This window comes from Carassius carassius, chromosome 3 (assembly GCF_963082965.1).
Source record: "Carassius carassius chromosome 3, fCarCar2.1, whole genome shotgun sequence".
Lineage (NCBI taxonomy): Eukaryota > Metazoa > Chordata > Actinopteri > Cypriniformes > Cyprinidae > Carassius > Carassius carassius.
Genome location: NC_081757.1, coordinates 20,710,696 through 20,723,243, shown reverse-complemented (window position 1 = coordinate 20,723,243; position 12,548 = coordinate 20,710,696). Strand labels below are relative to the sequence as shown.

At 36.7% G+C, this 12,548-nt stretch overlaps 1 protein-coding gene across 2 annotated transcripts in view; it reads right to left on the bottom strand.

The window, feature by feature from the left end:
• Positions 1-12,548, bottom strand: part of LOC132122870 (limb region 1 protein homolog) — a 34,560-nt gene that overhangs the window by 4,981 nt on the left and 17,031 nt on the right. For both annotated transcript variants that reach the window (XM_059533365.1, XM_059533371.1), the window contains 5 exons: positions 12,425-12,489; positions 12,241-12,313; positions 6,825-6,914; positions 4,748-4,824; positions 4,527-4,604 (listed from right to left, as the gene is read on the bottom strand). In XM_059533365.1, the coding sequence (XP_059389348.1) occupies positions 4,527-4,604; positions 4,748-4,824; positions 6,825-6,914; positions 12,241-12,313; positions 12,425-12,489 (383 nt within the window). The remainder of the gene's footprint in view (positions 1-4,526; positions 4,605-4,747; positions 4,825-6,824; positions 6,915-12,240; positions 12,314-12,424; positions 12,490-12,548) is intronic.

The window sequence follows — 12,548 nt, the reverse complement described above, 5'->3', positions numbered from 1 at the left end:
TGCATGTAGTGGACGTGTTTTAGCGACGTGCCCAACACACAGGCTCCTGTTACAACCGAAGCTGTGTAATCTAAATAAGACTACAGTGTTGACACCTCAGTGCTTCAGGCAAAAAGCGGCACAAATATTTGGAACTGTTCTGAGTGAACGCTATTATGAAGAAATAAAACATATAAAGCTCAGATTAGCGAAGTTTCCCCTCTCACCAATGAGGACAGACAGAGTGAAATTGGCGAAGTAATGAATGGAAGCAGATGAAAGAAATCTTTTTTTAAATTCACCGCCGCTCACACACACATAATATGTGAGCAGGTGTTCAAACAAAAAAGAAGAAGAAGAAGAAAAAAAAAAGCAATGGAGCTCTTACAGTAAGAGGCTGTATAGCATGAATGGCTGCCAAAAATTAAGAGAAAAATTTGAAAAAAAAGAAACCAAAACAAATGCGCTGGCAAACAAAGTTTTTCAATCTCAGGCCTTTAATATCTTTTGAAGTCATTGACGCGATCTGAAGGTTTAGATTGGAATTATTACAATAAAAGCCAACATTTATTTGACATAATTTATCAATGTAAAACAACTTTAGTCTGGGCTTGACAAGCAAGAAAAATAAAATAAGAATCAATCACCGCTCTCATTCTAATGATGTGTATTTGACAGCAGACCAATTCAAAATCAACAGAGCATGGAGAAATATTTATGACGATCTTTCTAGCCGGATTAGATCAAATCTGAACCAGATTTTATATTGCCAGTCTTGCTTGCTGTTATTGATGACAGGCCTGAAGAAAGTTTACATGTGATTGAAAAACCGCAGAAGCTAAACTAAACACCTGCTCATAAAACATAATCAAACAATCAAACTGTTATATAAGTGAATAGCTAGCTAGTAGTTGGATCACGCTTTATTATAAGGTCCAATTCTCTAACCACGTACTATGAATTTTGCCTCAAACTGATGTAGAATATGGTCATGCTTTATAAGTACTAATAAACAGCCAATATGTTAATTATAGGCATGCTAATGAGCAACTAGTTAATAGTGAGAATCGGTCCCTATACTAAAGTGTCACCAGTAGTTGAAATAATATATACACACACACACACACATATACAGGGGTTAAAACAAAAAAAAATCCTGAGCCTGAACTTTTTTCCAGGGGTGGGGCAGCACATGCAAAGCATGCAATAGCTGCAGCAACTTTAAAATTTGAAAGGATACTATGGCAAAGTTATTGCTTTCTTTATTCAAACTGATTTTCTTTTTCATGAATATATGGTTGACCTGAAGAATGGTGATTTTCACTTTACAGCGTGATTAAACGATGTCTAAATCCATTACATTTTAATATTTGGCCACGTGCAGAAATGTTTATTTTGAAATCGTGCTGTACAACACATGGCATATTTAGACATAGGTTGATGTATTGTCCTGTGTTGGCAAAGGTTTATAAATGATTTACGTTACAAATCTAGTGACATAATGCACACTGTTTTACCAGATGACATTAAGCAATACAAATTCACAGCATATGCAGAGGAAGAGTTTAGCCCCTTTCACACATACAGTCTTTAATGGTAAATTACCATTAAGAGATCATGTGTGAACAGGACCTTTACTAAAATTCCGGTAAATATGTTCTGGCAATCATATCATTCTTATGGAGATGGCATGATTAATCTGAGCTGTTTAAAAAGCTTTGCTGCTTTATAATTAGCTTTTCTATATAGATGTGTGCTAGATGGACATCATTGACCATTGTGCCTCACAGCTTTTTGTCACGCTTCTCCATTCATCAGGGCTGCAACTCTGCGATTGGATACTATTATGCGCGTCTCGTGTTTAGAAGAGCAAAGCATTCTGATTGGCTAGTAATGTTAGTTTGGTTGAGAGTGAAAGCTGCTCCTCTTATACCATTGATAGGCAAACTCATGGACTCGAAAGTGATCTCAATCAACAAGATTTATTTTTTTTTAATGTAGGATTATTTTTTTCCGCAGACAAAGACTGCACGCCGGAGAATGTTAAGCCCTGTATGTATGTATATATGTATATATGTATGTATGTATGTATGTATGTATGTATGTATGTATGTATATGTATGTATACAGTACAGACCAAAAGTTTGGAAACATTACTATTTTTAATGTTTTTGAAAGAAGTTTCTTCTGCTCATCAAGCCTGCATTTATTTGATCAAAAATACACAAAAAACTGTAATATTGTGAAATATTACTACAACTTAAAATAATAGTTTTCTATTTGAATATACTTTTAAAAAAATAATTTATTCCTGTGATGCAAAGCTGAATTTTCTGCATCATTACTCCATTCTTCAGTGTCACATGTAACATTCAGTCTATCACATGATCATTTAGAAATCATTCTAATATTCTGATTTATTATGAGTGTTGGAAACAGTTCTGCTGTCTAATATATTTGATGAATAAAAGGTTAAAAAAAACTGAATTTATTCAAAATAAAAAAAAAATTCTAATAATATATATTCTAATAATTTTTTTTTTACTATCATTTTTTTTAATCAATTTTACACATCCTTGCTGAATAAAAGTATTGATTTTATTTAAAAAAAAGAAAGAAAAAAAATTGCTCACCCAAAATTACTGACCAGTAGTGTATATTGTTATTACAAAATATTTATATTTTAAAAACAGCTTCTTTTTTTTTTTTTTTACTTTTTATTCATCAAAGTATCCTAAAAAAGTATCACATGTTCTGAAAAAATATTAAGAAGCAGAACTGTTTCCAACTTTGATAATGAATCATCATATTAGAATGATTTCTAAAGGATCATGTGATAATGATCCTAAAAATTCAGCTTTGCATCACAGAAATAAATGATAATTTAAAGTTTAATAAATTTAAAAACAATTATTTTAAATTGTAATAATATATCACAATATTACATTTTTTTTTTATTTTTGATCAAATAAGTGCAGGCTTGATGAGCAGAAGAAACTTCTTTCAAAAACATTAAAAATAGTAATGTTTCCAAACTTTTGGTCTGTACTGTGTATATATATATATATATAATGTAAGTGTGTGTGTGGACACATCCATCCTTGACTGTCATTTAACTTACAGCCATAAACCGACTGATATTATTGAACAGGCCAGGTATCTCAAATCCAATTTTCTGCTTAGAGCTGTGTGAGGTGTTTGTTGGCGCTGCTTAACATCTGTGATTTTAAGCGAATTTAAGGATATCTGTGTGTGTACCTTCCTTCAGGTGTGTCCTAACTACACTGCATGTTTTGATGTGCCTCAGCTTCCTCTGATGAAGGATAATAACAGAAAAAATGCATGGATTAGAGAGGCCTTTTTTTTTCTTTTTTAGAAAGAGGTTTACTGACAGGTTAAGTGTCATCTGTTGACTCTTGTCAAAGGTTCAGAGGTCAAAAAGAGAAATATGATCTCTCTCGCTTTCCCTCTCATCTCGTTTCTCATTCCATCATTCCTTCTGCTCTGCATGACACGTGAGATACGAGTTCGGATGAGAAACGGACATTAATGAGGCTGTTTTTAGCATCGACAATAATTCTGAATCCATGGGGAGTGACAGCAATAAGACTTTTACTGCAGTCATTAGCAACAGTGCATCAGACAGCTTAATGCAAGCAGTGCCATTGCATTAGATCTCTTTACCTCACAGCCACATTTACGATGCCCTGCCTTATCTGACAGTCTGGCGTTAACCTAGTTACCTTAACTCGCATCAATCTCTCTTAAGAATGCTGCCCTCCCCTGCCACATCCCAAGCCGACGTAAAAACCATCAAATAGACGAGCAGACACCGTTGCTGGGTTGTCGTGGTTACATGAGATCTTAAGCATGGCACAAGTCCAGCTCATCAAACGCATAAACCATTAACCAGCCTGTCAATAGGGCCCTTCGTCTCTGAACACTGTGACAAGTGTAATTTTGGGGGTTTTCAGTCAAGCGTCATGCCAAGGCAAATATCGACACTAATAAAATAATTAGAATGGGGAGCGGGCACTCTTATAGAGCAGCTCAACACTATCAAACCATGGCCAGAAAAAGGATATGTTGAATTTCCTTTGTCATGGGAAGATGGTATGGAGCAGGGACAGCAGGTGGGAGTAGTAAAGTTGTGAGATAAGACCATCATCGTATGGAGGAAAAGAAACTTCGCACAGTCGAAATTGTGCAATGATGGTTTCATTGCAGAGCTTTGACTCAAAACACCCAGTTAAGACGAATGAGGGCTGTGTCCAGAGTTTCACACACATACGGTGCGTCAGTGCCATTGAATTGACATCAAGCAGAGCGAATGGGAGCGCAACTCTGATAAAAAGCATCAAACAGCAGTGACATGATACACATCTCGACCTGCCTTTTCTTCTACAGAACACACCTGAGCATATCTGGAATTCAGTGTGCCACGATGCAAAGCGTGCTTTTTGCTGGACAGCGAGAGAGTGAGCAAGTGAACGAAAAGCTGAGTATTTGTTTACATTTTCAGCTTTGTTGACTTGCATTTTTCTTACCGTTGAACCCTTTGGCAAAGCCGTCTCATCAACAAGCAAGTACACAATGTTCAGGGCAACCAGTAGAACAGAAATCGCCTGCAAGCAGCACGGATGGAAACAAAAATAAGCATTATAAACAGTAGAAAGAAACATCAAACCAACATATGAAAAAAACTGCATCGAATCAAATGCTTTGTGGTTCATTATGATAACCCTGCAAAGGCTAAATAAACACGTACCGTTCCAGCAAGCAGGATCAGCATCACTATGGGGTAAAGGAGGTTCTTTTCCCAGGCTGAGGCCTTCTTTCTCCTTTCTAGGACAGAAGGTGAAAGAAACGATTGTAGTTTCTGACTAGCGGTACATGTGTTTACCATGAACTGACGTTGAGCAAATTACCCCAAATCCCTTTAATCAGTCCATTCCTCTCAGTGTCTGACAGAAAAACTATTTCACACCAAGATAAAGAGTAAAGGCCTGTTCACACCCAGGACAATAACTATAAAGATAACGCTAAAGACACATTTCTAAAAATCATTCTCAATATTAAAGAATAGAAGAGTCCACACAGCTATAACGATAAAGGCACAGAGAAATTATATTGTGTGGGAATCACTTTCAGAAAAGTTTTTTTCCAGCTGATGAACGATACAAACATTGACACCCAATCAGAATCAATCCTGGTCTCATGGCATAAACATACCTGGGGGCACTTTTTAGCGAGACACGAAATACGTATCAATAAGTATATATCACTGGAGTTTCCAAAAGAAATGAACACTAGAGGCAGTAAAACTCCGACCTTTTATTCCTTTTCACACAAATTTACAGTTTCGATTAATAAAGCATCATTTTTGCATAATTACTTGAAGAATATCATGTTATGACTTCAAAACAATATTAATATGCTGGGAGAGTTCAAAACTGATGCTTTTGACCATTTGCATCACACATATCCAGCTGGACACCAATCCAACAGTAGTTTTGTTTGGTAGCTCACGGAGTACGGAGACACACTTGAGAGGCGAGGAGCTCCGGTTCAAATCCCGTGTAACCACGGATCGACAAAACAATTCACTTCTGCATATAAGGAAGTTGAAATGGCATGGTTGCATCAACAAATGCATTTTTATATGTGTTTTGCATTTGTTAACATTATCAGGTAGGTTTAGGGTTGGGTTTGGTGTAGGACATATTTCCAACAGGATAGAACATTAACTTTTAGACAGTCCCTGGATATTTGAATTCTGAACCGCCACAATACGTACCTGAAGGAACATAATAAAAACACAGCAATACAGAAACGTTGTTGCACAAAAAGTACAGAGGTACGTATAAACTCAGCGTTAAACTGATCATGAGTGATGTGAAAAAAAATATAGTTATGGTTTTCCCCATAACTGTTTATAATATTGGTAATAAGAACTGTTTCTTGAGCAGCAAATCAGCATATTAGAATGATTTCTGAAGGCTAATAATTATGCTGAAAATTCAGCGTTGCCATCACAGAAATAAATTACATTTTAAAATAGAAGACATTCATTTTAAATTATTTCACAATTTTACTGTACATTTGATCAAATAAATGCAGCATTGGTGAACATAAGAGGCTTCTTTCAAAAACCTTAGTGACCTCAACTTGAACGGTAGTGAATAAGAACTACAGCCTTACTGTAGAAAATGTATTGCTTTGTTATTTTATTAAGTGTTGACATACAGCTACCAGTTGTTTCTGGGTTAACTCAAGTAAATCCACATCTGTGTGAGCAGAGGTTTCAATACAGTTCAGAAGAGTGACAAATATTAGGGATTCTCCTGCTACACCCATGAAGTTAATTCTAGAACATCTTTTCTCAATCCCAGTGTCTGTCACTCCTGTGCCTCTCTGTCCTCTACCCTCTCCTTCTCAACATCTCTCGCTCTGATTCTGCTCTGGCTCTGAGCTTGGCAGGGTTTCCTGCATATGCACCACGCTGCCTCTAAATTAATGACCGCACTTGAAGAGACAGCCACAATAAAGTCTGCATCACACTCCAATATCCTAAGTGCCTTTGTGGCCTCCTCTCCTTCCAACTGCTCGTCTCTTCGGAATCATTTATTATACCCCAAAACACAGGCTGACGTCGAAAATGATACAGCCATACCCTATTTGGTCTCCGTCCAAATGACTGTTCACTTTCAAATATGCACACACTTGGCAATTCAACAATATTATGAGGAGTGGATATTGCAGCCTACACATATTTGAAACTGACAGCTCTGACAGAATCAGAGTTTAATTTGGTTTAATTAAACGTTGTTAAAGACATCTCTCACCGAGTTTGTTCCTCTGATTGCGAATGTTGTCCAGCTCTTTGTAGAGATGGAGCTGAGAGTTTCCATGGAAATAAGAGTTTGACATCATACCTGAGAGACAGACAAAGACAGAAGGAGCTTTAGAAAAAGACAGATAGAGAGCAAAGAACTGAAACAAAGAAAGATACTATCATTCTGTTTACCTTGGCTTATTAAGAGCTTCTGTAAAAAGATCAAACCACTAGGAAACATCGGGGATGTGAACATAAATCAGTGGTTTGAACTTTGTTATCTTAACTGTTACTCAAGTACCTACTTAATTTAATCACACCATCTGTCAGAAAATCTGTCAAGAAGGAAAAATATATTCATTTACTGCAAGTAAAAAACAGCTTTCACAGTGTGGAGGCAGCAGTTAAACATCTGAATGCCTGAAAAGCGAGAGTGCGTTCAGTGCCCTGCAGGAGGTTTATCACCACAGTTCAGCCATACTGTATATTTGAACAATTCTATTAAACCTTCGATTTTGCTTTGCTAATTCTCACACTTTTAACATCTGCAACAATTAAGAAAATCTCATCAGCACCACACGTCTGCAATGTCTAATGTGGTTAACAGTGCTCTTCAACAATGTTTTGAAAAATAAACTATTGCATTAGTCCTTAAAAATAAATAGAATTATTACAATATGTTATTAGACAAAGTCCCACTTTATATTAGGTGGCCTTTCATTTCAATTGATCATTTGATACAATCTACTTATTGTTTACATACATTGTACTTTTAGGGTGCTTTAATACTAGCTCTTTTGGTGGGCACCCGGGTTCGATTGACGTTGATTGAGTTCAGTTTGTTTGAATGATGTGACCGCTGTCTTCTGAACTCTGGTGCGCACCTGCGAACTGTACATGAGTTAAAACAGGTTGGTCCGGGGTACGGTTCATGTGAACGCAATCGTACCAAACCGCAGAAGTGCGATTAAATGACGTATTATTTGATAAAAGTGTGTGTTCGTATGTGCGTTTCAGTTCCACTCACTTTCCTGACGAGCGTGACTGACGTGCTGCAAGAAGAGAGCTGTATGTATGTCTCATTACTGATCGCCTTCAGCGTTCTTTAGATCATTTGCAGTGCATTTGTAAGACAGACGTAAATGCCAATTTGTACCAAAGCTTTGTAAACAAAACAAACGGTTCAAAAAATGTAAATATATAAAAGTGCAGAGAGCAATGTTATGCATTTGCCGCCTTCCCCTGTGCCATTGTTACTAAGCAACGGGGAAAAAGCTGCTGGCTTGATAACGCACACGAACTGCAGCTCGGACCCAAATAAAATAATAAATACAGTCCAGCGGGGGGAGGGGGAGGGGGGAGCAATCGAACTCAGGTTCAGACCAGGCAAGCGAGCCAAGTGTGAAACACCCTTATTTAAAAAAACACCTGCATGTAACTACATCTGTAATTATTAATATATTTCACACCAATATAATTAATATAATTACACTGTTGACCCATCCCTTACACTGTAGCTCACCCTTAAACCTACCCATACCCAACCTGTCCGAAAACTTACCCTTATCCCACCTCAAATTCAGCAAAAGTGTTTTACAATACAATATGACCACAATAAATACATAGTACTTATTTTTATGTCACCTAATATAAAGTGGGTCCTAAAATTTCTAACAATAAATGAAAATGAATAATGTAAGTAAGGATTAATTACATTAAATCATTAACATGTATAATACGTTTTGTTAAGTTTTGCCTCTAAAGTTTTTTCCTTATTGTCAATAGGTTACACTTTATTTGAAGGTGTGCTTGTTACTTGTTGCTTGTAAGTGCTGAGAAATATTAATTATATCAATTACTTACTATATGGTTAGGGTTAGTCTTAGGGTTACTTGTATGTAATTATGCACAATAAATTCTTATTACAATAGTAAGTACATGTAAAGTGTAACAAGTACACCTAAAAAAAAGTTTTACTATCAAAAATAGCTTATAATGAAAATAATAGGTCTACTGCTAGAATGGTCATTTGTCTTTTTTTATGGCTTATATTCGTTATTCATACTCTGAGAACAATAATGTTAACCTATTTGACAGGAGCATGTCTGATATGCTGGTCCAAGACTGGAAAATGTTATGTCTTAATTAAATTTTTTTGCCATAAGAGACTTGACAGTGTCGGGATGGAGTCTCAAGACAGAGGGAAAGGAGAGGCTTCTGGTGGCAGAACATTTTAAAAAGAAAAATTATGTTTGTAGCATATTTGAAATTCAAATATTAAGGTACAAAAGAAAAGAGTTACTTGGAAAAGTTTAAATTGAATTGACTTGAACACAGTAGACATGTACTGTACATGTGCAGCCCATTGATTGTGAGTGTGGATCAAATGGACAATGCTAAACATTTGGCTGCAAGCATACACCAAGTGTTTACGTCAGAACTGAAGTATACTTTGGGAATGTGTTACCCCCAACACTAGTAGTTGTATAACTCTAACAGCAGAGTCTAGGCCAGACGTTTGCATGCTGCGACTGGTTCTGACGGAAGAAGGGACTGAGGTTTCTTCTGAAAACGGAGTGTGTGTGTGTGTGTGTGTGTGTCAGGAGGTGAGAGCGAGAGGGCAAAACCAGAGAGGGGTTCTCCAGGAAAACCACAGACTTCTGTCTCATTTAGTTCTTATTTATCTGTTTCATGCTGGTATTTTTTTTTCACAGCTTCAGTGGTTTGTTTGCTCCTCAAAGCAGAGGATTGGTTTGCAGAGCCTCGGGGGACACACTGGCAGATCAGCAGCAATTAGTTCAGTGTTACACCATTACTGGCGTGCAATAAAAACACAATCTTTCATCTTTTCACCGACATGAGGCTGAGGAGTCAATCACTTTGATCAAAACGTGATTATTATTATGATGAGTGCACCACGCCCTGTCTGGTAGAGGTTCAGGTTCATAAAGAAATCTATTAAAAGAAAAAAAAAAACACAGCAGGTGTGTTCCTGATCGTGTAACTTGTCCATACCGGTGATTTTTTTAGGGAAAATCTGTACCCTCCAACCAAAATTGTGAGGAATAGGAAATGTCACTATTAGCTGATCAGGTCTGGATTGTTCTGCCAAACATGGCTCCAGGCTGCCCTGAGGGGCTAACAAGATGTGAGTGAAAAATGAGAGCAAGAACAACAGTTAAGATATCTGAATGCTGTAAGGAATAACTGTTGATTTCCTATTATTATTAATAGCATTTTTTTCACAGTTTAAAGTTGGCATGAAATGAAAAATTCACTTTCATGTAATTTATTAATGCATGTTACTGTTAAATTACATTATCTACATTTCACAAAAAAAAATAATAATAATGGTTATATGCTGGTCTTCAATCATTTAGTCTGCCTTGCATTCATTTATGTGTCCACATATCAAAATCCAATCAACAACAGATTAATTAATCCTAGTAGTTCTGTTTCATTGTGAATTTTACCTTTCAGAAGCTTCAAATTTACTGTTATTAAATATTTTTTATTATTATTAATTAGGTACACTTACTGCATTGTATCATCTGCAGATTTGCAGATATGGTTTTGTTTTTGTAGTTTTGTTTGTACAGTGCATTCATGACATCATCAATAAATATCTACCCAAATTCCGTTAAAAAACAATGGTGGGGGAACACACTAATAAATCCAATAGTTTGTTAAAAAAATTAAAAATTATTAGTCAATAATTTCAGTAACTGCTGCTGTCCCCATTTCAAGAAGATTAGAAAACTCTTGAATAAATTCCTGCATACAGCCCTTCAATTAAGGTGATGCTCAGTAGCAAAGGAGGCTGGCAGAAGGAGAGGAGATGATGTCATTGTTTTCTAAAGAAACTTCGGCTGGCTCTGCATTACATACGTGGTAATTATGCAAAGCAGAGAGCCATCCGGTACCGAGGAGAGTTTTTGCAAGGTCACCCTGCCACTGCGCATCTGGGCAACAGAGAAAAGCGCCAAGACAGAGGACAAACAAATGCCTGCACCCGGATTGGTATTGAAGCATACACTCAGACAAATGCACCTAAACACAGAGCCTGCAAGACTCAGTTCACAGTGCCGCAGTTCAGAAAAAAAGTGCCATAATGTACACATTCTTACTCATGCAATTACATGAATGCATTCAGATTAATACTTCAATACTGTAACCTGTATTAATGGCCTCAACTAATGAGAATAAGCAGAGATCCAGATCAAGGCATTAATGTAATAACTAACATGCTTATGAATTAGCCCATATCAAGGGTCTCCAAGAGAGTGTGTGCAGGCATGTAGGATCTAAATGAAGTTACAGTCAGCTGAATAATTGTTATTAGATAGAACAAAGATAAGAGAGTAAAGCAAAGTAGACAGTTTCCTCCTGAACTCTTTTCCCCCCAACTTCACCTCAGGTTTTGCATTTATGGGGTGAAAGAAGAAAAGAATGAAAATTCCTTAAATTCCTGATAAGGTAAAGTCGTTCTCTCTTTAACGCCTGAGCGAGATCTTCCTGTAACGCAGAGTTTTTGAGCTTTGCCAAAATCACATTCCACATCCCTAGTGGCCTTTTGTCACCCGATCACAGTGACTGCCAATGCGCTTCACATCAAACGGCAATCATAAAGAAGCGAAAATCGTTAAAACAGATTACAATTATTTTATCAGGTGTTCAAAGCAAATCTGCCTTTGGTGCTAACACTACAGAACCAAACAACCAAATGAGAGGCTATTGAAATTCATCCATGGGATTTGAGCAACTGGGCACTATCAGTTAAGATGATCTAGCTTACCTCCGTGAATTCAATAGAAAAGCACATGTTCTATGTTAACTGGCATCTGTACACTCTGTTGCGTGCATGAGTTGAAGCAAAAGTCTAGTTTGGCTTTAAACATGAACACTTCCTGTATTGTGTGTCAGCTAAAAGAAGACGTACAAGTATGAGAAAACCTTATAGTATATTTTTAATGATGTTTCACCGGTTGCTTATCTGATTTAAATTCAAACAAAATCCTGTAGGAAACACTGGAGCATATGGGTATTATTTCTCAAATATAGAGGGGGGGTTAAGGGAGGGAGTTAAAGAAAGTGAAAAAAAAACATGAAAGGGTGGTTCAACAGGGACATAAATCTATTAGATTCTTCTTTTCTCTGCTTTTTTTTACTAAAAATAAACCAAAAACAACACTATTTGTACACCACCATTTATTACTGCGATGAATTATTGCTGTCAAAAACATAAGAAACCACCCAACTAAAGTGATCCTCTACACTTCTTGCAGCATCACCAAAACTTTGGCAGCAGAATAAATGCTAGAATTTATAGATGCAAATAATCTGCTGTTATTCAGGTAATACAGAAAATAATACAAATATGCAATAAACCTTGCATTTGCTCTTCATATAAAAACAAAAACACTCACCATTGAGTCTATGCTCCAAGGCCTCTTCCTGCAGCTGTATACAATAAATTTGCTCATCCAGATCCTCTAAAATCTTTAGAGACAGAGAAAGAGAGGAACAGAGTGTGAGGGAGAATTAGAGTAGATGTTTAACAAATGCACACACACACATACACACACACACACATGGTGTAATAGTACTTACTGTGGGTTTGACTAGTAATTGGCCCATCACTGTGAACATGCGTGACAGTCCTACTGGAGTACACACTGATGAGAAGAGACAAGAGGCTGCTTTAAACACACACATGCTCATTTATGCTTTTCGA